Source organism: Nelumbo lutea, chromosome 1, assembly GCF_056320005.1.
Source record: "Nelumbo lutea isolate HS-2025 chromosome 1, American lotus-T2T, whole genome shotgun sequence".
NCBI classification, from domain to species: Eukaryota; Viridiplantae; Streptophyta; class Magnoliopsida; order Proteales; family Nelumbonaceae; genus Nelumbo; species Nelumbo lutea.
The window spans coordinates 93404534-93432444 of NC_142684.1; the positions used below are offsets into that span (position 1 = coordinate 93404534).

Here is a 27911-nt window from a genome sequence, read left to right on the forward strand (position 1 = left end):
ATTGGAATAATCCAAATTAAACTACTTCTCGACAATCCCAATTAAGTTACAAATTCACAAATCTAAACCCACAAATGTTATTAATTGACATAGCAAACCAAAAAAAGAAAAACTAATCAATGAACACATTTTACAGTAGATATTCAATCTCTCTCTCACACATGAACAGAGCCTTGATCTATCACTTTCCTAGACCAAAGATGCCAGATCCATATGTGGAGACTACCATGTCAACCAATAGGGGAAACTGCGGTAAAGCAAACAAACTGGGACACTGCCAAGCAAAGTTATTTGAATGGCTACCCATTGAGCTCGATGATGAAGAACAAGGAAAAGGGTTGCACCAAAGGCTACCATCATAGTTGCTACTGAGAAGAATAGGGAGGCAAGACCAATTATCAATCTCCTGGGCAATGATACGAGGAAATCTTGTTCTGCATATCGTGATGTGAGAATTCCTGAAAAGATCAACACTGAGGTAGAAAAAGAAAAGAGCGATAATGCATCTGAGATAATAAAAACTAAGAAAGCTGTGGTATGTAAGAAAATAGGAATGCCCGTATCATTATTATTTCCTCCTGGCAAAGTGAATGCTGCTGCAAATGTAAATGTAGCAATCAGAGTAGCCATAAGCATACATGACTGCTGTGTCCTTCATCCATTTTTCTCCTTCCTTGACCAAGTCCTTGTGCTCCTCGGTAAACAAAGCTTGAGGTGTTTTGCCGTTGTTGTTTCGACTTTCTCTGTGCTTGGGTGGTATGAACTTCTCCACCTCCTGTTATTTGACAGTTTTCGAGAGTTTTAGAGGTATTATGCCACCTTGATGTCACTTCATTTAATTCAAGGTAGAGCCACAAAAATACATTGAAGGCTCTGATTTCATTATTTTAGCGCAGCACTAAAACATATACATTAATACATCATAGCAAAGTGGTTTGTGAGCTGATACATATAACATACCAATCAGCATCATGCAAAGACTAAAATGACATTGTTCAGGACCGGATTGGCTGGAAACAAAATCATGCACACTGGACCCATGCATGGTTTTTCCTCCAACCGATCTGGACTCAAATTGTTCATCATCTAGAACTAACTAATGAAGAAGAGCTGACCTTAAACCATTGAAGCTCTCGTTGCATCTGCAAAGCTGCCCCAGACACTCTACTAAGCTGTTTGTAAGGTGATAACTCTGCACCTAAATGTAACATGCTGTTGCCAAAGTTATCAATATCGTTGAGATGGTTGTATTTTGCACCTATCCCATATATGAGGTTGAAGACTTTATGTTGTCCATGTACAATTGCAAGTGAAATCAGGTTTCGATTATTATGATCTAGGACATATAATTCTACGGGAATGGACCTGATAACTTCAACAAGCTCAACAAACCCAAATTGGACACCTGTAATAATGTCACCTTCTACTTTGTTAAGATGTGATTCATCCAATTTCTCAATTTCAGAACAAATGACTTTTAGTATTTCTTTTACTTGAATCAATATCAGCTTCTTTCTGTACAATTGCTGAATTCCTGAGCAGTTGACAAAATAATTAGAAAAAGAAAAAAAATATCATGACTTAACCAAAGATCAAATGATCCAAGTTTTTTTTTTCTTTTTTTCATACCTAATAGTTTAAAGGCACTCCACGCTAGCCAACATAAACTATAAGAATTTCACTTATGATGAAAAGTTGAAAATATATATTATTACTAGTAGGAATAAATTTTACCCAAGGTAGCCTCTTGATCTAGGTTATAGAAGCAATAGGGTCTTTGAGCCAACATAACTTGCCACCCGTAACGTATGCATTTCAAGAAACATGAACAACCACTTGATAATGGCGGTTTTATCATCTAAAACTGTTGCCCTACCAAAAGTCTGCATTATCTGATAATTTTTACTATCTGATTTGGCTTTTGTTAGTATTTAGAATTCTCTCTTTTTTCTTTCAGAGAATTTTTCTAGATCAAGTTAAATGAAGTATTAAGATGGTATGGATCAGCTATGCAAGATTCTTACCCAGCTAGTCTGCTAAAGAGGATCCATGATCATCCCACAACAGGCTGTTTTATTCCAAGCAAAGGGACAGGTAGCAAATTTTGTGGATACTTTCAAGAGAGAGAGAAAGAGGAGTCAGGGTCTGCTAGGCTTTGTGCCATATAATACACTAACCATTGAGACTTCATCAAAACCACTCATTTTAGCATAATGCCTTAAATAAAAGAGATCCGGACATGGAGAGAGAGAGAGAGACCTCTGTGGATGATTTGGACTTGATCTCCGTTGCCGGTACTGTCTACGCCGGTGATTTTCACAACTGGGATAGGGGTATTTTCAAGTACAAAAGAAAGAAAGTTGAGAGGAAATACTAAATTTGACAATTGTCATAGTAATTAGCCATCCATAATTTCTATTAATTCTCTATGCTAAAAGATAAGTTTCAAGCTTCGAATGATGACAACGAATCCCAAGGCTATGTTTGTTTGAAGGAAAAAGTAGGGAAAGGAAGGGAAAGATAGAAAAACCTATACAAAGTTTGTTAAGGTTTCCTACCTTTTCATTCCTTTACATGCATTTTCCTTCAAACCAAACATAACCTAAGATAATCAAAGCAACTTAGCTTGTAAAAACTAAACTCAATCTTCCAATAAGAATCTATACATGAATGAAGGCCCCGCTAGTTGTAGCAGTGCAGTTGGGTCAAGTCATCGAGGCCAATGTCCAAGATTTGCTCACTAAAAGCTGGGGCTTAAAACTTAGCAAAGGACCCAAAAGACTGAGCCAAATCTCCTCAGAGCAAAAACTCTGAAAACACAAAGTCCAACCGTTCATTAAGAATATTTTCTGTACATGTTTCTCAAATTCCTGATAGATGTTCTCTATGTGTGGTTAGATGTGCTTACAGAGTGTCCGTGGGATTTTGCTTTTAGGAGATATTATTCCAATAAACCAAAAGTTTATGGAGAGAGAGAGAGAGAGACATTTTTCCAATTGTCACCTTCTTTTGGAAATTTCCGAGTGTAATAAAATTAGATGGTTACAATGACTAGAACTTATTTTTGGTGTAAGTTTTCTAAAAGATCTGTTTTGGAATGATGGGTAAAATTTCCCTTAAGTTGTCCAAATCACATAATTATGGTCTTTCTATTCCCTAACTAAATATATTAAAATTGTAAGGTTGATGTTGTCTGATCTGAGGTGTTTTGAATCAAGGAGATAGTCAGATAAATCCTGCCAATTGGGATCATGCTGAGGTGGAAGGACAAAGACGTGCACCAAGGTAACCTGCAATCACAAAGAGGATCAGAGGCCCAAGGAATTGTTCCCCGGGTAGGTATCCAACACTCAAGTTAGTAAAGAAGATGGGTGATCAGTTAAGACAAGCTGAAGAGAACAGACTAGTTAGAACCATGGTTTAGGCAATGGATACAGAAGTAGGTTGAGAGCCAAAAGTCCTTTACCTTGAGGGGGAGACGCCTTTATATAACAAAACATCCGTGTTGTATTCAAATGAGGTCCGTGGGGTTGTCGGAATGAGGTCACTCACTAAGGTTCTCGAGAGGTTCCCCTTTCCTCGACGAGGCATGTCTCCTTCTTCATATAGCACTCTACTTCCTCAGTGTGCCTTTTCATGGCACAACCACAATGAGGTGTGTTGACATGGTCCAAAGATGTCTGCTACGGAGGCTAACACATGGCAGCTTTGGCTAGCTGAGGCACCACTCAAACATCACTCCCCTAGTTCTAGAATTGAGGAGTGTAGTGCTCAATCGCGATCGAGAGGAAGAGCTACTAAGTCCTCGATTAAAGAACTTCAATTTTTCTTTGGCTGGTTGAAGCTTCGGCAAATCGGGCCGGTAGGTCATTCGACTGGTTCAACACTTTTGTCGTAGTCCATGCGGGTTGGAAGTCACATCGTTTATCTTTTCGAGTTTACACATGTGCAAAGTGCAGCACTACATCTGGACTGTTGGCTGCCTCTATAGTGAGCGATCCATTTCAATTTAGCATTTTGAGAGGGAGTGTTCCTTGAAGTTCGGCTAACACTTTGAACTATTTCTTTCTTGGTGTTTCAGGTGACCCAATTTCTTTCTTTCTTCGGTAGGATGTCTTTGACCTTGCCTTCTTCATTTTATTCACTATTCAATGGATTTACTTCAAGGAGTGAGAGGCAATGTAGTCGTCGGTTTAAGGTTGTTGAGGTTAGGGTGCCTAAGGACGAGACCGAGGTCGGGGGGACCAAGGTCCAAAGAGAGGTTGGCATCGAAGAGACTAGTGAGTCCAACATCGAGGCCGAGGTAGAGTTAGAGGAAGAGCAAGTTCTTGAGACGAGGTTCGAGGAGTAATTCACCTTGGCTCCCTACGGTCTTTCATCGATAGACATGGTCCACATCCGGGAGGCATATAGCATTTTCGAGGAGTTTGAGTTGAGGTGCCTAGTGATATAGGCGAGAGGGCCACCTTGGCCCATCCTAGCGAGATTTGTGTATGAGACAAAACAACATGATCATGAGTCTTAGGTTCCCTTTAGACCAAGGAGTTATAACAATGTTGAGGGGTTATCACGTCCAGCCTATCCAATTGATGTCGAACTCATTTAGGTACCTAGTCGGGCTACTCCGCTACTATACCCTTCAGAACATACAGGTCACCCTGCCGATGTTTAGGCACTTTTCCACTTGGATAAGCACTAGCATGGTTGTTACTATTTATCTGCCTGGCTAAACCCTATGGTGCTCATTGGAGCCCCCTCCTCGATTAAGCAATGGAAGGAGGACTTCTTCTTTGTCAAGCACTGAGATAGCTAGTCATTTTCTTTCGAGTTGGTTATTCCCTTGAACAAAGGACAAGGCTCCAACTGTGGCAAGCTGTCAAGGGAGGAAATAGCAGCCATTAGAAGGGTAATGCAGGTGCACATTAAGGAGTACACTTCACCTGATATGTTGATTCATGTCGGGTTGATGCATCCCTCAGCTGATCAGTTCCAGTTTGATATGTTTGTCTTGTGACTAGTTCATGACATGCTCCCATTTACTTATTCTATTTCTTGATTGGTGTGATTGTCTTGTGCGGATTCAGACATAGCTGGTGGCAATAAGGATTGTGTTAGGCATATGCAGGCTACAACCATGAGGAAAGCCGAAGCGGTGAGGGCCTCAATCATAATGTCAGACGCCATGGACTTCTAGCACCGTTCTGTGAAGGTTACTTCTCAGCAATCAAAAAGGCCAAGGTCATTTGAGGTGGTGATCATTGTGGACTCAAAGGGGGTGGCCACGGTGAAGAGGGTGCATTTATGTGTCACGTTGGACATTCTGGCTTACTAACACCCTAGAGACCGAAGGTGTAGTCGAGTTGTTCACCTAAGGCGTCATGCTCCTAGAGATCAAAAGGGAGACCGACAACCATATCAATAGCTTTCTGGGAAGCTCGACTGTGCATTAAATCATGGCGATAAGTCCTTCCTCGATCTTCTTCTCAACCTCCTATGTCTTCGCTAACTCCTGTTTTGCTGCAGTTGGTGTGCTTAGTGGTCGATCTAGTTGACCATCTATGTGGTCTTGGGCGCTTGTACAAGGCAAGGGAGGTCAAGAACACTCACTTGAAGGCTAAGTTATCCAACCCAAATAGCGGGATGGATGAGAGGGACAAGACCATTTAGAAGTTACAAAGCCACGTCCACGATCTCAAGGAGACCTGTGAGTAGTTGAAGAAGGGGTTGGAAGAAGCTAAGGAGAAGGTAGCTCGGACGAAGGGGGGAATCTTTGAGTGCAAAGCCTTGATGACCTATCAAAATGACCCGAACCACTATTCCACCAACTCCTGGTAGGACAACTTCACTCTTTGTCAAAGGCAGGTGATGTGCCTATTTCTCGAGGCTGTGAATGTGGTGTCGGAGTTTGGCCTGTTCGATCTCGAGGAGTTGCCCCAAGAGCAAGGAGCTATGACTGCTGAAGCCACTGTGGCTACCAATGGTCAAGCTTGAGTTGAAGACTATCCTATAGAGGAATGAGCGTCCTTTTCTTCCTTTTCCTTTTTCTTGTGCTCTTGTATACCTCTCCATATGTTGAGCTTTTATACTTGTGTGAAACTTTTTTAATATTAATGAAAACTTTTTGTGCTCTTATCCCTTTCCTTGTAGTTTGCATGTCTATTTATTGTGTTAAGCTTGCCGAGTTGAGGTACACCTTGGTCTTTTAGTGACCTAGGTCTCCTATCCTTGGAAAAAATCCTATAGGTAGCCCACTTCGGGTCGTAGTGGTTAAGGTGCTTCTGAGCTCTCGACATTGGTAGGGAACTAGATGGCGCCTAGTCTTGTAGGGCTCATGTTCTCTAGTCATGTTGGCCATGGTTGATTAGCTTTGTCTCAACTCTGTGTCGGGTGGGTGCATGGAGTTCGATGGATGCCCTCTTGCCATAAGTGGAAAGGGCATCATTCCCACCGTGCCTAGTTAGGGCTGGCTGGTTTTTGAACCTTGGTTATTTATGGCCAGTTGGGTCTTCCTCTGTGATGTGACCATCAGGCCTCGGCTACCAAAGGTTGGCCGGTCCTTTGAGTGTTTCATGATCGTTAGGCCTCGGCTGTTTGGAGGTCGAATGAGCCTGTGTGTGGTGACTATTAGGTCCCAACTATTAGAAGTCAATCGGGCTTGTGTGTGGTGATCATTAGGCCTTGGTTAGGCCTATATGTGTACTACGTGATAATAGTGTTTACCTAATAGCTCCTCGGTATTGGTTTGCCATCAAGGTCTTCCAATGTGTACGAGTTCGGTCCAAGTACTATAGTTACCCTGCATGGTCCTTCCTAGTTGGGTTAGAGTTTGCTCTAGGTCGATGCATAGACATTGTGCGATGGTTTATTTTGAGCTTGGCTAAGAAAACTTTGAACATCTTATCAATGAACTGTGAGTCAATGTCAATGATGATCACTCGAGGAATGCTGAAGCAGCAAATGATGTTTCTCCACAAGCATCCCTGAATGTTTTGAACGTTGATGTGGGCTAGGGGATCGACCTCGAACCACTTGGTTAAGTAATCCATGACGACGACGAGGAGCTTATTCTGCCTGGAAGCAATAGAGAATGCTCTGAGGATGTCCATACCCAACTAAGCAAAGGGCCATGGACTAGGAATTGTTGTTAGCGGGACCATTGGGTAGTGGTACAAATTGGAGTGTCTAGCCGTCACATTTTTGGGCAAGCTGGGCTATGTCCTACTTCATGGTGAGCCAAAAGTAGCCTTTCTAGAGGGCTTTGTATACAAAGGTTCAAGCACCAAGGTGGTCTTCACAAATGCCTTTATCCATTTTCTTAACAACATAGTCGGCTTAAATTGGATGGAGGCACCTCAAGTATAGTAGAGTGTGCAATCTGCAATAGAGATGACCCCTGATGAGGTATCGAGCTGCTCTATGAGTGAGCTTCTTCGCTTCTGTCAAGTCTTCGTGTAATGTATCCTTCTATAGATATTGCAAAGTGGGGCCCATCTTGGATGACTCCTTTTTCTCCAAGAGAACTATCAAGGCCACTTCAGAGATGCTGGGGTGAGCTAAAGTGTCCATCCAAGTTGTGCTCCTAAGATCTGTTTGCAACAAGCTTGTGAGCTTAGATAGGGCGTTAGTTTGGATGTTCTTGGCTCTCAGTATCTGTTGTATGGCAAAGAGCTCGAACTGGCTTCACCACTAAGTGGGAGTCATAGAAGAGTTTGACTCTCTTTGCTCTGACTTCTCATGCAAGGTAGAGTCCGACCATTAGGGCTTCATACCCTACTTCATTGTTTGAGGTCTTAAACTCAAATCAAAGTGTGTGCTCGAGAATGACCTGAGGAGTATGAAACCGGCATTGCTCCCTTGTCGGTTGGAATAACCGTTGACATAAAGTATCCAAGATGAGGGTCCTTTGGCTAGGTCTTAGACCGAGAAGGTGTATTCTGCTAAGAAGTCAGCCAAGGCCTAGGCTTTGATGGCTGGCTGAGGGGCATAGTCGATGTCAAACTCGCTAAGCTCCATGCTCCATTTAATTAGCCACCCTGATGTCTCTGACCTCTGTGGTATCTACTTTAGTGGTTGATCGGTGAGTACCCCCAATGTTATGTGCTTGATAGTAGGGCTTGAGTTTCTATGTTGAGGTAACGAGGGCCAAGGCGACCTTTTCCATGTTTGAGTATTGCATCTTTGTGTCCATAAGAACCTTACTAGTGTAGTAGATAGGTTTTTGAATATGACCTTCCTTTACTAGGACCAAGCTGATCACCTTGTCCCTAGCAGAGAGGTAAAGAAAGAGTTTATCGCTAGGTCGACTTTGTTAATAGGGGTGGCGAGCTCGGATAATGTTTCAGTTCTTGAAAGGACCGTTCATACTCCTTGGTCCACTAGAAATCCTTTACTTGCTTGAGGGCTTTGAAAAAGGGGAGGTAGTGGTCTACAAACTTTGGCATGAACCTGCTCAGAGTGGCTATCTGCCTTGTGAAGCATTGTACCTCCTTATGCATCCGCAATGATTGCATATCTTGGATGGCTTGAATTTTTCTAGATTCAAGCATTGTACCTCCTTATGCATCCCTCTCTATGTAACTATAAACCCTAGGAACTTTTTGGGGCCAACCCTAAAATACACACTTCGTTGGATTCAGCTTCATGCGGTATTGCCTAAGGAGACTAAAGACCTCTTCTAAGTCAGCCAAGTGTAGCTCCACCTTTTTTGTTCTTCACTAGCATGTTATCCAAATATGCCTCCACGTTCTGGCCAAGCTATTCTCTAAAAATTGGTTCACCATCCTTTTAAAAGTGGTGTCGGCGTTCTTGAGCCCGAAAGGCAGGCATTACATTTTAGCAATAGAGACATCAGTTGGTGATGAAGGGGTTCTTCTCCTGGTTATCAGGTTGTATCTATATCTAGTTATAGATGAAGAAGGCATCCATGAAGCTCAAGAGCTTGTGCCCCACCATTGTGTCGACAAGTTGATCTATACATGGTAGGGGAATCTATCCTTCCAACGAGCCTAGCTGAGGTCGGAGAAATCAATGCAAATTCTCCACATTCGTGAGCCAATCTAGGTAGGCCACTTTTCAAATGAATTTGGCATCTAGTAGCTTATGGACTTCTTCATTTATCATTTGCCACCATTCAGAGGTGAATCTGCTCTTCTTCTACCTCATGAGTCGGTAGTGTGGGTCGATGTTGAACCAATGGGTGACCTTGGGGTCGATCTCTAGCATGTCAGTTATAGACCGCATAAAGACATCAGTGTTAGTTGTTAAGAACTGGATGATATTGTTCTAGAGACTTTCCTCAATGAGAGACCCTATCTTGACTGTTTTCTTTGAGTCACCATCAAAGAGGGGTACCTAGATGAGGTCCTCCATGGGTTGGCCATGCTGTGTGGGTCTTCCCTTGTAGGTTGTCATAGTGCACTACCTTGCAATAAGATGGTTTTCTCAGGTGATGCCCACCCCATGCACGGTTAAGAACTTTATTGCCAAGTGGAAGGTTAAGATTGAAGCTTCTAGCATATTCAATGTTGGTTGGCCAATAATGGTGTTGTATGGGGATAGGACCCAAATGACGATGAATTCCTCCATGACTGTGCTAGTAGTGATGTCATTATCTATCATTAGTCGCAGGTTGATATTCCCCTCTAGTATTAGCATGTCCACAGAAAGCCTACGAAAGGGGTGTTGATCTATTGAAGGCATTCCTTCCCTATGCCGAGCTTCTCATATGCTACATCGAATACAATATCCGCTAAGCTTCCCATGTCCATGAGGATCCAACGCACTTCAAAATTGGTGATCTCCACCAATATTACCAAGGCATCATCGTGTGACACTTGTACCCTCACTGAGTGAATGGATGAGAGATCAATCCCATGGACGCCCAAAGATTGCGGAATAAGGGGGCAAATTTCAAAAAATTTTCTCTCCCTTCAATTGGGAATCACATTCCCTATTTAGAAAATCATATTTTCAATGATCATTCTTGAACCTTAAACTGAACCAGATCTGAACCAAAAGGAATATGAGAGAATTATACCTGATACAGAGAAGTAATATCTCTCAACGAAGGTGTTCACGCCCAAGGAAGGATCCAAAGACTGCTCCCACTGAATATGGCGCAGTGCAGGATGGAGCAAAATCAACAGTGTTCTTCCCCAAGAACTCAGTCCTTCGCAAGAATCAGTAGAATGGTATGTGAGCACAGCTTCCTTTTGAATCAATTCTCAAAGAACTGATGTCAAGATCCAATCTTGACTTCTCCCACAACTGGAGATCGAATTGGCAAACAGGGAGGCAAGAACAGGGAGGCGGCAAGATAGTATTCGCAGGGTGCAGAATTCTCTCTTCTTTATTTCAGCACTAAAGAGGATCTGATGTATATCTCCTAAAAACTGCCGCCCCCTCCTTCTTTTGTTAACTTAAAAGACCAGCTTCTAATCTCATTAGGAGCTGCTTAACCAAATCATATTTGAATCAGCCTTCTCTTCTAGTGATAAGGATAAACCCTTATTTTATCTGCAGATTAGATTAGCTTTCTCCTAATCCCATTAGGAGGTTTCTAGATCTAAATCACATTCAGATCTAGACTCTTTCAGTGGATAGGATTAAGACCATATCCTATCTGCTAATCCATCTCAGAATTCGCCCCTTTAATTAACTAAATAAATAGCCTAGTTCGAAATGGGCTTTAGGCCCATTAAGCTTATGTGCTCACTTAACCTTCCTAACTGTTGCCCAGTTAGGCTTCCTTGTATGGCGTGGGACCCAAGCATTGATCTACACATCAGCCACTTGGGTTCGGCCCAGCCTTTGTTATAAGGCCTGGTCGAATACACTGTTAAAGATAGTGCACCCCTGAAACCCATCGAATAGGCTCTATGGGCCCAATACTTACCCTAAGTGGTCTCTGGGCCAAGCCACCTTGTAACACTCAGGAACTGTGGGCAGATGCAAGGTTAGCCCATCAGGTATTATCCTCAATGGTCTTACACAACCTCTCAGCCCTTAATGATCATACACTGCCCGACAAGAGAGGACCTCTCCCTCAGCTGCAAGGAACAGTGTTGCACTCTCTACTTATATGGATCCCAGGAATAAAAACCTTTTTGCAAACATTTTAGAAACCATAATATATATACTTTTATATCTCATATAAAATATACTTTGCAAAACAAATCTCAACGGTTGAAATCGGCTGCCGGCAGTCTTGGTTTCCAACAGTGAGAGTGCATCCCCGATCATTACCTTTGTCCAACAAAGGGGCTGATCCTGTCACTATGATCACCCACTCAGATGAATTCTCGGATTGTCCCAACATACCCAGGTTTTGACCCCCGCTAAGGATCTCACTGATTGGTACATCAAAGACAGCCCGATCCGACACCTAGTGCAGTATCATAATCGAGTCTAGAAGTCGGGTGTAACTTTCCAGTTTTTCCCATCAATCTCCACGGTCCAGGGCAATACTAGAAATCTGGTGCAGTTCAAAGATTCAATTAATCCCACACTGTATGTGCCTAGGGTCTCACCCCGGTAGCTGAGACAAGTCACCCCAACCGACTTGGTGGCACCACAGTGTTAGCTTTGTCAGGATAGGTCTCCCCAGACCGACCCACTGGCTGTGAACATTCTAAACTAACACGAGTCTCAATAAGTGTCCAGTTTAAGGGTATTACACAGAAACATACCAAGGGAACATGAATCAAATATGCAATTTTATTCATTTACAATAAATTAATAAAGTACATCAATTTTGATTGAAGCTAAGGGCATACAAAACTGTCTAATAGCTCCCACTTGCACTTAGGTACAATCAGGTACTAATCGGAGTCCCATGCTTTCCACGTGTTTCTCAAACACTTTCTGTGATAGTGGCTTTGTCAATGGGTCTACTACATTTTCCGCTGACGCTACCTTCTGAATCAAGACGTCCCCTCTACCAACAATCTCCTGTGGTACGTGGTACTTCCTCTCGATGTGCTTCGACTTCGAGTGGGCTCGTGGCTCCTTAGCCTGAGCAATGGCTCAACAATGGGATGGGTGATGTGTTGGACGGAACTACTCCCAACTCATGAATGAACTTCTTCATCCACATGGCTTCTTTGGCAGCCTCACTTGCGGCAATGTACTCGGCCTCGGTCGTGGAGTCTGCAGTGGACCCCTGTTTGCTGCATTTCCAGCAAGCAGCAAACGATCCTATCGTGAAAACATATCCAGATGTAGACTTTCTATCATCTGGGTCTAACTGGAAATCGGCATCTGTATACCCTTGGATCTGTAGTGAGCTACCGTCGAAAACTAGACAAAACTCTTTTGTCCTTCGAAGGTACTTAAGTATGTTTTTCACAACAGTCCAATGCTCCTGCCCTGGGTTGGCCTGAAATCTGCTTACTACACTCACTGCCTGAGCTATGTCAGGATGAGTGCACAGCATGGCATACATGATGCTCCCTACGGCAGAGGCATAGGAAATGTCTTTCATGCCATCAATCTCCTCAGAAGTCTTGGGAGACATCTTCTTGGAGAGAGTGACTCCGTGCCTGAAAGGAACATTTCCTTTCTTGGAGTTTTCCATGTTGTATCTTTTGACTATTTTGTCAATGTAGGCAGATTGGGATAATCCTATTATCCGCTTTGATCTATCTCTATAGAGTCGAAGACCCAGTATATAGGAGGCTTCTCCAAGATCTTTCATAGAAAATTGTTGTGATAGCCATACTTTCACCGTAGTTAACATACCTACATCATTCCCAATGAGTAGAATGTCATCTACATACAGAACCAAGAAGGTAACCTTATCTCCACTGTACTTCCTGTAGACACAAGGTTCATCCGGATTCTGCTCAAAGACAAACGATTTGACGGCTGAGTCAAAACGGATGTTCCAACTTCTAAAAGCTTGCTTAAGTCCATAAATGGATCTACTAAGTTTACATACCATGTTTTCCTGACCTGCAACAATGAAGCCTTGCGGCTACTGTATATAGATATCTTCAGTAAGATCTCCATTCAGGAATGCAGTTTTGACATCCATTTGCTAAATCTCATAATCATGGTATGCTGCTACAGCTAGCAGGATCCTAATGGATTTAAGCATGGCCACAGGCGAAAAGGTTTCTTCATAATCGATGCCCTCTTTCTGAGTGTACCCTTTCGCCACCAGACGAGCCTTGAAGGTCTCAACCTTACCATCGGGGCCCTTCTTCCTCTTGTAAATCCATTTGCAACCGGTTGCTTTTACCCCGGAGGGCAGATCTACTAGAGTCCAGACTCCATTGGTCTCCATTGAGTCTATCTCTGCTCTCATGGCCTCCACCCACTTCTGGGAATCTATGTCCAACATAGCTTCCGTGTAAGTCACGGGATCCTCCTCACTAGTCAAGGTTTCCATCAGGTAACTATCCTGGTCATAACCATAACGGACTGGTGGCCTGGATACCCGAGTGGATCTTCTAGGTTGGTCACTACCTGGAACTTGTGGGACATCTCCCACTGCTCCAGAGCTCTCCTCATCAAGAACAACTTCCTGACGATGGGTGTCCAGGATATAGTCGATTTCCAAGAATTGCGCATTATGACTGCAGAACACTTTCTGCTCACTTGGGTCATAGAATAGATAACCTACAGAGCCTTTTGAGTAGCCTACAAATAGGCAACGACTGGTCTTGGATTCCAACTTATCTGCACTCGTTCTTTTGACGTGTGTTGGACAACCCCAAATCTTCAAGTGTCTGACACTTGTTTTCTTTCCGGTCCAAAGTTCATATGGAGTATTCGGAACCGATTTGGTTGGAACTCGATTCAGCACAGAAATCGCAGTCTCTAATGCGTAACCCCAAAAGGATGTGGGTAACTCTGAGTGTATGAGAAGTGACCGGACCATACCCAATAAGGTCCTATTCCTCCTCTCCGAAACACCGTTAAGTTGTGGTGTAGCAGGAGGAGCTAATTGTGATACTATCCCATTGTCCTTTAAGTAGTCCCTGAATTCGTCAGAGAGATACTCGCCACCTTGATCTAATCAAAGGGCCTTAATTTCTCTCCCTAACTGTTTTTCGACCTCTTGTCTAAACTCTTTGAACTTTTCAAAGGATTCAGACTTGTGTCTCATTAGGTACACGTAACCGTATCGTGAAAAATCATCTGTGAAGGTGATGAAATACACATGTTGATTTCGTGTCCTAACACTCAGGGGACCACATACATCAGTATGTATTAGGTCCAGTGTGCCTGTACATCTTTCAGGATTACCGTTAAATGGTCGTTTCGTCATCTTTCCTTGTAGGCAACGCTCACAAGTGGGAAGATCTTCTACAGTTAGAAAATCCAAAGGACCATCCTTTACCAACCTTGTGATTCGGTCAATACCGATGTGGCTAAGTCGATAATGCCATATACACGTGGGATTAACTGTATCACAGGCTCTCTTCTTGGGGATTTCAGCCGACGTAGATTCAGTTATGTTAGTTTCTAGAGAAGGATGTAGAACATAGAGACCGTTCTCTAGTTCCCCATATGCGATGAATCTGTTGTTTCTTTTAATAGTAATCGTATTTCTAAAGAAGACAGAATAACCATCTGCACACAGTTTTGAGATAGAAATCAAATTTCTCCTTAAATTTTGCACATAAAGACAGTCTTTCAATACAATTGTTCATTCTATAAAAATTAACTCCATGGTTCCTATGGCTGCGGCTACAACAGTTGCAGTAGTCCCCAAGTAAAGTGTGACTTCCCCTTCACTCAGCCTTCTGCTTACCTTGAACCCCTGCAGTGAGTTACAAGCATGAGTTGAAGCCCCAGAGTCAATACACCAAGACGCAAAAGCTACCAACAAATTGGTTTCTATAACACAAGTTTCGAAGTTACCTTTCTTGGATTCCAGGTAGGCAGGACAGTTCCTTTTTCAGTGGTCGGTCTTCTTGTAGAAGTGACAGGCATCCGATGCTTTGTCTTTCTTCTGCTTCTTGCTCTTAGTGGCTTTCTTCTGAGGCTTCTTTGCCTTCCTCTTTCTCTTGCCTGTCTTGCCAGCTTCAACAAGCATGGCTACAGGCTCATCCTTTTTAATCAACTCTTCAGCTCTTTGCAACATATTGCTGAGCTCTTGTAAGCTGACATTCAGCTTGTTCATGTTATAGTTCATGATGAACGGATTAAAGGAATGAGGCAAAGTGTTAAGGATAGCATCTATCTGGGTTGCAAGGTCCAGCCCGGATCCAAGAGCCTCCAGTTCGCTGATGTATCCCATCATTCGAAGACAATGGTCGTGAACTTGTTGACCCTTGGACATTTGTGCGGTCATGAACTGTTTCAAGACCTTTTGTCGAGTAGAACGATTCTACTCTTCATACATTGTCCTGAGACTGTCCAATCTGTCTTTGGCAAGTTCGATCTGATCGAACTGCCTCTGTATCGGGTTGTCCAAGGAGGCAATGATGTAACACCGGGCAAGGGAGTTTTTCTCCTCCCATTCTTGATAGTCTCTCCTTCGGGCCTCAGAAGCCCTATCACCCAAACGCTCCGGGACAGGATTCTTTGCCACTTTGTCCAACTTTTCAGAAGCTAGGACCAGCATAAGGTTCATGTACCAGTCAGCATAGTTTGGGCCCTTCAACTTGTTGTCATCAAGCAGTTTTGCAAAAGATCCGTTTGCCATTTTCTGATAAAAGAGCAAACATCAGTCCACAACTTAATTTGATTTATGTTCATTTCATAGATATGGATTTTAATCTACGATCCATTTCCATTTATTCGTCTCTGAGATTTCCCTCATTTCTCAGTGACGGATACTACGAATTGTCTCTGGAAATGTGGGAAATCATATAGGGTGCATGGAGCCAACTGTTTCAGCTACATAACCCCACCACCTTTCTGTGAAGGATCATATCCACTCATCATATGAGTTTTCCCTTTGGCCTCTGTCAGACAAGGTTCAGAGCCGTTTTCAGGTAAACATTTCTGTCCAGTGAGTGCTTACCCATCATATTCGTGAACGCCAAGGTACCGTGAGAGAGTTCTCATTTTCTGATGAAGCCCCTCCCACATCGGTCTATGACGTCCCTATCATCTTATGAAACACTCAGATAAGCCCAACAGAAAATGGATAGCCCATTTTCTGGTGCGTTTCCTCATTACTGAAGGACCCATCCTCATGCTAATGATGGAAGGCCTTTAGAGAGTTCATCATATGAATCTCCCTATCACATGCACTCATATTAGTTGGAGGGAACAAAATTACGCCCTAGTTTGATTTAGGTCAAACCAAAGTGGCTCCCACTGACTTTCATAAAGCCAGATTTCGGTGGGCCTTGAATCGGCTAGGGTTCCGCACGTAACCTCTTGATGAGGTGTGGGGCCCACCACTGAGGAAAGTCATCCAATGACCAAAAGGGACACCATGGCAATGATGTGCATTCAGCCATGGTGTGCGCAAGAGCCACTGTCGAATGAGCATGGGCCAAGTACTTTTGGCCCATGTACGCAGCACATCACACATCCATACATCTCATGCAGGGATAAATTGATCCAATCAATTAATTATCTCTAAGGCCCATTGGAAGCCCGTTAAAATTCCATAATATTAACCATTAATATTATCTAGGTATATGGGCTGAATTAGGGTTACCCAATTCGGCCCATATAGATTTATCCTTTAAAATGGGCTTTTGCAGTTTTAACTATTTAAAACTGGGCCTTTACAAGCTGGGCCAAATTAACCATTTAATTAAATATCAATCCTTAGGCCCATTAGTTGGAAATTAAGGCTGACTTTCAGCCTTGATTAAACCCTAGAATTGGCCCAAACAGTTTGAACGAATCTCGGTTCGAATTGGTCTAGGGTTTGATTTTTAATTAAATCCTTAATTCAAGAAAATAATTTGAAATTAATACTGATAAAAGGAAAAACAAGAATCAGTCAATCAGGGTTGTTCGCACAATCCATCCTGCAAAACAGAGATTAGATCACAGAATGCAGTTTCACAAACTGCAAATCGCAGATAGCGTTTCTCCCATTTGCGAAATCTCCTTCTCTGTGAAATCTTCTTTTCTGCGCCGCCATCTTCGGTCCAAAATAAAAAAAAAATAGAAATCCTAATTTTATCAATAATTACATCAGATCGAATACCTATACATTGAGTCTAGAAAATAAAAAAAAAAATTATTTACAGACCCAAAAATAATTCAAGAACTGCAAAATCGCAGGTTCCCTGCGCAAACCAAGAATTCGATCTCCTCTTGTACGAACAACCCATAAATCAAGAAAATTATAAAGAACATTTCTAAATAATAATCAGATTTATTTAAAATTAATTTCAGATTATTTGTCCATCTGTTTTGGGAACAAATTTCCCAAAAAATCATATCTGCGCAAATTGGGTAGAACACCTTCTCCCTAACTGCGCAGGTTCAGATCTGAAACAGAATGGCTCAAGATTTGAACCTGGCTCTGATACCACTGAAGGGATGAGAGATTCATCCCATGGACGCCCAAAGATTGTGGAATAAGGGGGCGAATTTCAAAAAATTTTCTCTCCCTTCAATTGGGAATCACATTCCCTATTTAGAAAATCATGTTTTCAATGATCATTCTTGAACCTTAAACTGAATCAAATTTGAACCAAAAGGAATAGGAGAAAATTATACCTGATACGGAGAAGTAATATCTCCCAACGAAGGTGTTCACGCCCAAGGAAGGATCCAAAGACTGCTCCCACTGAATATGGCGCAGTGCAGGATGGAGCAGAATCAGCAGTGTTCTTCCCCAAGAAATCTGTTCTTCGCAAGAATCAGTAGAATGGTACGTGAGCACAGCTTCCTTTTGAATCATTTCTCAAAGAACTGATGTCAAGATCCAATCTTGACTTCTCCCACAACTGGAGATCGAACTGGCAAACAGGGCGGCAAGAACAAGGAGGCGGCAAGAGAGTATTCGCAGGGTGCAGAATTCTCTCTTCTTGATTTCAGCACTAAAGAGGATCTGATGTATATCTCCTAAAGGCTACCGCCCCCTCCTTCTTTAGTTAACTTAAAAGATCAGCTTCTAATCTCATTAGGAGCTACTTATCCAAACCATATTTGGATCAGCCTTCTCTTCTAGTGATAAGGATAAACCCTTATCTTATCTGCAGATTAGATTAGCTTTCTCCTAATCCCATTAGGAGGTTTCTAGATCTAAATCACATTCAGATCTGGACTCTCTGAGTGGATAGGATTAAGACCATATCCTATCTACTAATCCATCTTAGAATTCGCCCCTTTAATTAACTAAATAAATAGCCTAGTTCGAAATGGGCTTTAGGCCCATTAAGCTTATGTGCTCACTTAACCTTCCTAACTGTTGCCCAGTTGGGCTTCCTTGTATGGCGTGGGACCCAAGCATTGATCTACACATCAGCCACATGGGTTTGGACCAGCTTCTGTTACAAGGCCTGGTCGAATACACTGTTAAAGACAATGCACCCCCTGAAACCCATCGAATGGGCTCTATGGGCCCAACACTTACCCTAAGTGGTCCCTGGGCCAAGCCACCTTGTAACACTCAGGGATTGTGGGCAGATGCAAGATTATCCCATCAGGTATTATCCTCAATGGTCTTACACTTAACCTGTCAGCCCTTAATGATCATACACTGCCCGACAAGAGAGGACCTCTCCCTCGGCTGCAAGGAACAATGTTGCACTCTCTACTTATATGGATCTCGGGAATAAAAACCTTTTTGCAAATATTTTAGAAACCATAATATATATACTTTTATATCTCATATAAAATATACTTTGCAAAACAAATTTCAACGGTTGAAATCGGCTGCCGGCAGTCTTGGTTTCCAACAGTGAGAGTGCATCCCCGATCATTACCTTTGTCCGACAAAGGGGCTGATCCTGTCACTATGATCACCCACTCAGATGAATTCTCGGATTGTCCCAACATACCCAGGTTTTGACCCCCGCTAAGGATCTCACTGATTGGTACATCAAAGACAGCCCGATCCGACACCTAGTGCAGTATCATAATCGAGTCTAGGGGTCGGGTGTAACTTTCCAGTTTTGCCCATCAATCTCCAAGGTCCAGGGCAATACTAGAAATCTGGTTCAGTTCAAAGATTCAATTAATCCCACACTGTATGTGCCTAGGGTCTCATCCCGGTAGCTGAGACAAGCCACCCCAACCGACTTGGTGGCACCACAGTGTCAGCCTTGTTAAGATAGGTCTCCCCAGACCGACCCACTGGCTGTGAACATTCTAAACTAACACGAGTCTCAATAAGTGTCCAGTTTAAGGGTATTACACAGAAACATACCAAGGGAACATGAATCAAATATGCACTTTTATTCATTTACAATAAACTCATAAAGTACATCAATTTTGATTGAAGCTAAGGGCATACAAAATTGTCTAACACTGAGGTCATCATCAATGAAGGTGATGAAGGCGCCCTACGACTTCTTTGGCTCCCTATATCAACCTTGTGCAGCCAGGCATAGGCCTTCTGGGCTGAGCTGCTCTTATCTCATGAAGTCATTTTGCTTGAAATGACAATAATGACCTCGATCGGAGGGTCTTGGGCTATAGGCACTTCAATGCGGCCATGCTCTTTTTCGGTCTTTGTTCCTTGATGTCCACAAACCTGCTGAGGTACCAATGATGGACGAGGTCTTCCAAGTGGTGATGGAGGTCATAATATTTGTCCCAGTTCCTATTGTTGCCTTGGGACTTCATCTTCTCTAGTCATTGAACAAAACTACAACCATGAATTTGCATCAGCACCTCGGTCCATGACATGTTGAGTGGGGTGAAGTTGCGATACATCGATGGTTGGGTCCTCGGCTTGTGGTCTCCATAGCGGTCCTACCTTTTGCCGTCACAGTCTATATTTCCATCACCACGATCTAAGTGCTTTCAGTCATGTTGAGCTTCCTCTTCTCATCTATGAAGTTCTTGGCTTCTTTGGCATTTATGTACTATTGTGTGTGCCACGTCTGTAGTTAGAGTGGGAGGAGGATTCTCTTCCAGGGAGAATCTAAACCTGGACAAGCGCAGCCCATTCATGATGGAGGCTATAACTACTAACTGATCCAAGCACTAGATTTGGAGGGCCTCAGTGTAGAACGTTGTTAGGTAATCCTTCAGTGTCTCCCCTTCTTTCTATTGCACCTACATAAGACTAGCCAAGCTCTTCCAATGTTGATGGATAGAAGTGAATTTTTCCAAAAGTCATGCTTTAAGCTACTCCCATGAAGCGATAGAGCGTGGTGGTAGGGTAGCGTACCATGTCTGGGCTACTTCTTGGAGGGTCACGACGAAAGCCTTGCTCATAAGACCTCTGGATGAGTTGTGCAACATCATTACAGCCGTGGAATCTTCAAGGTGGTCATTGGGGTCCTTGGTCCCATCATATTTCTCAAACTATTTGAGTTTCCACCCAACGGGAAGGAGTTCATCCATGATCTCTTGTACAAAAACCAGCTCCTTTGTAGGGCATTGCTTTGCAAGCGGGCTGCCAGAGGGGCCACATTGAGGTCTTCGTAGCTGCGTTCCAGCTCATCTAGTTTCTCTTGCAAACTCCTAATTTCCATGTTCTGGTAATGTCCATTGATTTCTCTATCTTGGGCACTGCTCGTCAATCTTAGACGGAGTTGGACTCAACAAACAAGATTTGCAGTTGCTGATGGTTGGAGCTTTGGCCAAGTCATTCTTTGGTAGGGAGTCGAGTGCTAGTGTGGTAGGACTGAGTGTGAGCATCATTCACTTGAGTCCAAGGTTGGGAGTCAAGCTTCCGAGATGGTTGGGGTTGTTCATGTTTGATCTTAGTCTTCGATTGGTGTGTAGGGCACCTTTTGGGGTCCTCAGTCCAAGGATCAACCATCGTGGGCACTTACACCACTAGGGTAGTGGCTAGGGGGACTTGTCCTTTCTATCCCAGTGCTACCATCATTGTGATGATGTGGTTGACCTATTATAGAGTGTTGAACTAGATGGGGTTGACTTGGGCTTGTAGCTGAGCCTCCCATATAGGGGAGTTGTGCTATGAGCGAGATCCTAGTGATGGGGAATGGGCTCTAGAGTTGTAGACAATGTTCTTAAAAATGGTACATTGTTTCTAGGGCACAGAGAGGGAGAGACAAAGAAAGAGAGAGAGAAAGAGAGAGAGAGAGAGAGAAAGAGAAAGAGAATAGGGAATAGGCTTTTTGTGCATTCCCACAAATAGTGCCAATCTAATGTTGTCTGATTCGAGGTGTCCCAAACCCAGGACATAGTCAAATAAATCTTACCAATGGGATGAGGCCGAGGTGGAAGGATGAAGACATGCACCTAGGTAATCTGCAATCACAAAGAGGATTAGAGGCCCGAGGAGTTGTTCCCTGGTAGACATTCCAATGCTCAACTTAGTAAGGGAGATGGGTGATGGGTTAGGATTAACCAAAGAGAACATACTAGTTTGAATCATGGTTGAGAGCCAAAAGTCCTTTATCTCGAGGATGAGATGCCTTTATATAGCCAAACATCCATATTGTATTCAAATGAGGTCTACGGGGTTGTTAGAATGAGGTTGCCCATTTAGGTTCATGGGAGGTTCCCCTTTCCTCAGTGAGGCATGTATCCTTGTCCATGTATGACTCTACTTCCTCAGTATGCATTTTCGTGGTGTAGCCAAAATTTGGTGTGTTGACATGGTCCAAAGACATCGGTGGCAGAGGCTAAAGTTATGTTTGGTTTGATATATATAGCAATGAGAGGGAAACAATTAAATAGGAACAAAAAGTTGATAGAAAGTTTTAACAAATATGACAGTTTCTTGAGAAGTTTCTCTCACATTTTTGTTTCTCTATTGTTTTCTATCAAACCGAACACAACCTAAGGCTTTTTATCTTCCAGTCAAAAAGTCATCTAGGTAGTTATCGAGTTGAGAAGATGGAATTGGTATACCTTAGCACCTCTGGTCAGGTTCACGTTGTAATGGTTTTATCCCCTATCATTTTGTTTAGAAGTGACCAAAGTCCCCCTCCTAGAGATGAGTTCTCTTTTGTAACCCCACCAAAATGTCAAGTCATCTAATTTGAGGTGTTGTACCATTGTATCAAAAGGTTTGATTTTCTTGTTTTAGTGAAAGCACAACATTATTGTAGCAAAAGTGGTTTGCCTAGCTACATATTTGGTGCCTTTTACAAGCCCAACCTTGTTCATTCAGTTTCTAGGAATAGGTGCCTCGAATTGGAATCAGAATGGCACATTTTGGTTTCTATTTTGATTCCCTACCATTTATTTAGCAAGAATCGGATTCTGATTCCCATTTTTTGGGGAATGGGTGCCCCCCACATGGGAGAATGGCCATTCTAGCCCCCTCGCCCCAATCAGATTCCCATTCCAAAGTTCGTCAAGCAGTAAAGAACTCATGACAAAAATCCCCCAAACCCTAAAATTAATAAAATAATAAAGTATTAATAAATTAATAACAACAAACAAAGATATGAATTGTTAAATATAATAATAAATAAAATGTTAGTAAGTATTAAGAAAATCATAATAATAAAAAATTATTAATTAAATAATACAATAACACCATAGTATTAATAAAATAGTAATGAAATATTAGTAAAACATTCATAAAATAATACTGTTATAATAAGGTATTAGCAATAATAATTCAATACAAATAAAATATTAATACATTATAATTAAAGTAATACTAAAATACTAACACATGAATTATTCAATAATAATAAATTAATTTTAAAATAACAAACACAAATAATAGAAATTAATAAACTAATAAGAAAATAACAATAAAATTGAATAAAATAACAAATTATTAAGAAAATATAGTAATAAAAATATTATTAATGTAATAATAAATGAACAATATATTAATATTCATAAATTAATAACAAGTTCTTAGATATTAATTATTAAATATTAATAAAATGAGAATAACAAAGTAATAACAAAAATCAAAAATATTATTTATTAAATAATAATTATAATTAAATACAAATAAAATATTAATATAACAAAATGGAAGTAATAATAAAATACAAATTATTAATTATTAAATATTAATAAAATAATAATAATAATAATAATAACAGAGTAATAAAATAGTAATAAATAGAAAATTTTCAAAATAGTAATAAAATAATAATTATATATACATAAAATATTAATAAAATAATAAATAGATTAATACATAATAAAAAATTTTCAATTGACTCTGATTGCAACTCTTAGTAAATCAAACATCAACAAATGGAATTTGAATTTATTTCTTAATTGAACCAAACATACATCAAAAATAGGTGATCCAATTTCGATTTTGGTCCTATCTACGAATGAAATGGACCCTTAGCTTGAGTTTCTTTGGTTAGGGAGCATTGTAAAGCTCATTTCTCTAGTTTGGGACCCAAATTGGGGTGGGTATATTCACAAGATTTGGGCCAGAAACTTAAGACTTTTAGTGCCTATTTTAAAGGTCATTCCCACAACGGCTTCCAAATTTGCAAGGTAAGCTTACACAAATAACCCATGAACCATGTGTTCGGGTGATGCCTCAATTGGCCGAAGCTGCCACGTGTTAGCCTCTGTGGCCGGCGTCTTCGGACCACATTAGCACAGCTCATCGTGGTCACATCTTGAAAGGTACACTAAGAGAGTAGAGTCCCACACGAAGAAGAAGACATGCCCCACCGAGTAAAGAGGGACCTCCTTGAGACAAAGGACTTTTCATCTCAACCTACTTCTGCATCCCTTGCATTCACCATCGTTCAGACTAGTTTTTTTCTCTTTGGCTCGTCTTAACCGAACACCCATTTGCCTTATTAACTTGAGCGCCGGAATGCCTACCCAGGGAACAACTTCCTAGGCCTTTGATACTCCTTGCATTTGCAAATTACCTCAATGCACTTCTTCGTCCTTCCACCTTGGCCTCGTCTAGTTGGTAGGACTTATCTAACAGTGTCCTTGGTTTAGCACACCTCAGATCAGACAACATAAGAATGGTGTTGTCTGTACTGTGACATTGGATACATAGTCTTTGACAAATGGTTGAGGCTTGGAAGGTGGAGAACTCCTACTTGAAAGCTGAAGTGACCAAACTGAAGAATGCCATGGCGGATAGGGATGACGGCCTGAGGAAGCTAAAGAGTCAGGTGCACAATCTAAAAGACAATTAGGTCAAGGCCTAGAAGGTGGCCAAAAAGGCTAAGGTGAAGCTGGTCTGGGCCAATAAGGAGGCGATCACTGAGTACAAGGCATTTGAGGCATTCCTAATTGAGCTTAACAACTATGCCATTGACTCCTAGTAGATCGGGTTTTCTCAGTGCAAGAGGAGGGTCTTGCACTTGTTCCCTGAGGTGGCTCCCGTGGTGGAGAAGCTTGGCTCGTGGGACATTGAGGAGATGACGGGAAAGCAACTTGCCTAGCCTAATAACGTGACCATGTTCAAGGAGAAGACTCATGCCAACGACGCAGCAGACGAGTAGTGATGACCACAATTTCTTTTCTATTTTTTCTTTTTTGATTTGATGTATAACTCGGGATGCCGAGATTTTGCCTTGTACAATAATCTTCTCGAAATGAATGAAAACTTCTTCTTTTTGACTCCATTCTTGTGCACTTTGCTTTGTTTTTAACTATGGTTCTTGGTCATGATCACTTGGCGAAAATTCTTGTTAGACCACCTTGGTTCCTACTAGACAAAGTGTTTTTGAGCTCTCAAAGGTCGTAGTTGGGAGCTCAATGGCACGTAGCCTTATAAATCTTATGCTTTTCAGCCAGGCCAGCCGTGGTCTTCGATTGACTTTGTCCCAACCTTAGGACGGTAGGTGCCCAGAAGTCTTTGGCAAGGTTGACTCTGAGTTCTTATAAATTAAGAATGTACTATTATTTTGTACTACCCTTTCCAATTGGGTCTGAGTTTGTCCTCACCAGGTTCAGGTATGATGACCTTGCAAAGAACGGGATCCCTATCTTGAACTCTCTTTCGTGGACCTTGGTGTTGTAGTACTTGGCCATCTTTTGTTGTTGTGCCACCATCCTGACATGTGCTCGGCCTTGGGCTTCTTCCAATAGATTGAGTTCAATCCGTATATCTTTGTTGTTTACTTCTTGATTGTAGAATTTGGTTTGGAGTATGAGGGACCCAATCTCTACAAGGATTACTTTCTTGTCTCCAAACACCAGACTGAACGGAGTCTCTCTAGTGGTTGTGCTTGATGTGGTTCGATAAGCCTAAAGAATGCTCGGGCTTTCTGATCAAAACATGTTTTCTACTCAATCTTCTTGTGTAAGCATCTCTAAAGCAATTCAATGAAATCCTTTGAATCAATGTTTTTGCTAATTGCTCGATTCAGGTGGAGGTGGCCTAGAAGCTATGAGTGAAGATGGTGGTAGGGTGAACCCTGGTGGCATTTGTGCGAGTGTCGAAAAAGAAAGTACTTCGCTGACATCTTCTCTCTGTGGAGAGAGAAGATGGGGTAAAAGTGATCATTTCGGAGCATAAGCGTATTGTGAGAGTAGGGTACTAGGGTAAACTTGTAAAGGAGTCAGTTCAGATGAGTGAGACCTTAGGTCTTTTCTTCTTAGGCAAAGAGTGCCCGAGAAATGGGGATTATTTGTGGGCTGCTTTGGATCAATGGCAAATGGAGGATTAAGATCGAACAAAAAATGACTCTCTGGGCGAAGCTGATATCAACTTTCACTTTGGGGGTTTGTCGTGTAATAGAAAAACCTAGGAAAATTGTGGATTTGTATGTAGATAGCGTTGTTCATCAAATAGGTCCTAGAGACTTGAAGAGTACCAAAAGAAGGGGTAGAGGATCTATGGTTGGGTCCTAGCAGTAGGAATGGGAATGTGGCGGGTTCAGGGCGGGGGATCATATTCCCTATCCCCAACCATGATTCTTAAATTAATCTCATCCTCTCCCCGATTTCCACCAAGGATAAAATTTGTGCTCCATCCCCAATCCCCAGTGGGGACGGGTTCCTCATGCAGACCCGAATCCCCGAAATTTTTTAGATAACAATATTTTTTAGAAAAATAAATTTATTTAAATCAAATACAAATTTTAAATTATAAATAATGTTTTAAATATGTTTTGATACATATAATATAAATAATATAATAATATATATTAAATATATATATATATATAATTGGGTTGAGGTAGGGTGGGGACCTCAGTCTCCATCCACAATCCAACCGGGTCGGAGAAGTCGGGTGCCCGTCGGGAATGGGGAAAATTGCCATCCTTACCTGGCAGTGTTGGGGCTTCCGTTTAATTGATTTGAGCTCTGCTTGGATCTCCTATATATGCTTTTTTTTTCTTTTCTAATAATTTTTTATTTTATCATATAAACAAAAAAAAAAAAGAAAAATCATTCTTGCACTCAAATGAGTGTGACCGAAAGAAGAAATGGGGGCACCTACTTGAGTAGATCCATTGTGTCAAAATGCCATGCTGACTTCCACTTGGAAATGCTGAAGGCCTTTCAGCTAGTGCAGTCAGTGCTGTATCAGCATCTTTATTTTCAGTAATAGCTAACCGTGGGTAGCGCTGGAGTAGATCCAGAGCGACATCTTGGAAGAAAACAAACAACAATAAGGGTGTTAGTATATATTGTGATGAAGTGCTTCTGCTACTTTACCCTAAAATATAAGCTTATAACATTATGCCCTCACCGTAGATCTCAGGCTCAGCAGTAATTGCTTAAGTAAGAAGTTTGGCTCCATTATTATTACTTTTCTGAGGATCAAATTCAACCTCTGGTGTGACTGAGTAAAGGAAGCGCACCGTATCCTTGAAGCCAAAGCCAGCAGCCACAGTAACTGGGATAAAACCATAATTATTTGGTATGCATACCAAACCTGTACTCTTTCTAACCAATAACTCCGCAATCTTTGTATTCCCACCCAAGGCAGCACGGGAAAGGGCTGTGTCACCATTAATGTCCTTCAGTTCCAGGTCTTCTGCGGACATTAATTGTATCAGCTTATCCACCATGAGAACATTGCCATTGTCAGTCGCAATATGTAGAACAGTATCCCATATCGTTGTGATCTTGACCCTCACTGCATCTGGATGGCCATCAATGAATCTTTTGGCATTCTCCCACTCACCCTGGTCGACCGCCTTCTGTAGGGGCAGATACATACTATAGTCCTGGAGATTATCTGTCACAAATTTGATTCAATTAGCAAACTTTCAAGTTATGTTTCGGAGATAATTATGATGGATGCACTAACCCTCAGTACTCAATCATATTTCTAGCTGCCATGGTCTGTACTCTGTAGGCAGGAATTAAATTATCGGAAATCTGATCACTATCCTAGGTCAATATATAAAGCTTTCTTTGTATACTTGTTCATAACTTTTCTGTCCAAAAATTCATCCAGAAAATGAGGCCGGGTAGACAATTGGAGTGGTATTTTGCCCTTTGGTTTGCTAGAGTGGACAGCATCCCTTTCGATTGATACCGAAACCCAAAATCTAAAATGACCGAGTAATCTTAATTTTGCTGTTTAATTGAAACTTGAATGGCGAAACTTTTGTAACAGTACAGATATATGTCTAAAAAACGTTCACACTTCTATTTGTGGAGTCAGGACTAAAACCCATTTTACATGATGATACATGAATGGAATGGGTTGAGACCTGAGATGATAAGTTATCTTGGCGGTAGACAAGCAGTTTAAAATTTCCGAAATAATTGAGATTCCCTTGAAAGCTGAAACAAAGCAAAATCCAATGGCAAAATTTGAGGGAAAAAGAGTGGGTCCTATAATAGACATTTACCTGAATAGAGGCCAAATTGTCCCAGGCATCTTTAGCTACATCAATTAGTTCAATCTGAGAAAACATATCAGCTCCACATGTAATCTGGATAGTGTGTAGAGCCTGTGCGTTCTTCTTTCTCCACAT

General features: G+C 41.7%; 1 protein-coding gene across 1 annotated transcript; it reads right to left on the bottom strand.

The window, feature by feature from the left end:
- Window positions 1-27: 27 nt before the first annotated feature.
- LOC148876180 (uncharacterized) lies at window positions 28-27911 on the bottom strand. The gene is made up of 5 exons (XM_088966583.1): window positions 27786-27911; window positions 26732-27152; window positions 26420-26569; window positions 1116-1534; window positions 28-775 (listed from the first exon to the last, which is right to left on the bottom strand). Exons 1-5 carry the CDS (start codon window positions 27909-27911, stop codon window positions 569-571), a joined length of 1323 nt encoding a protein of 440 aa, XP_088822709.1. The 3' UTR covers window positions 28-568.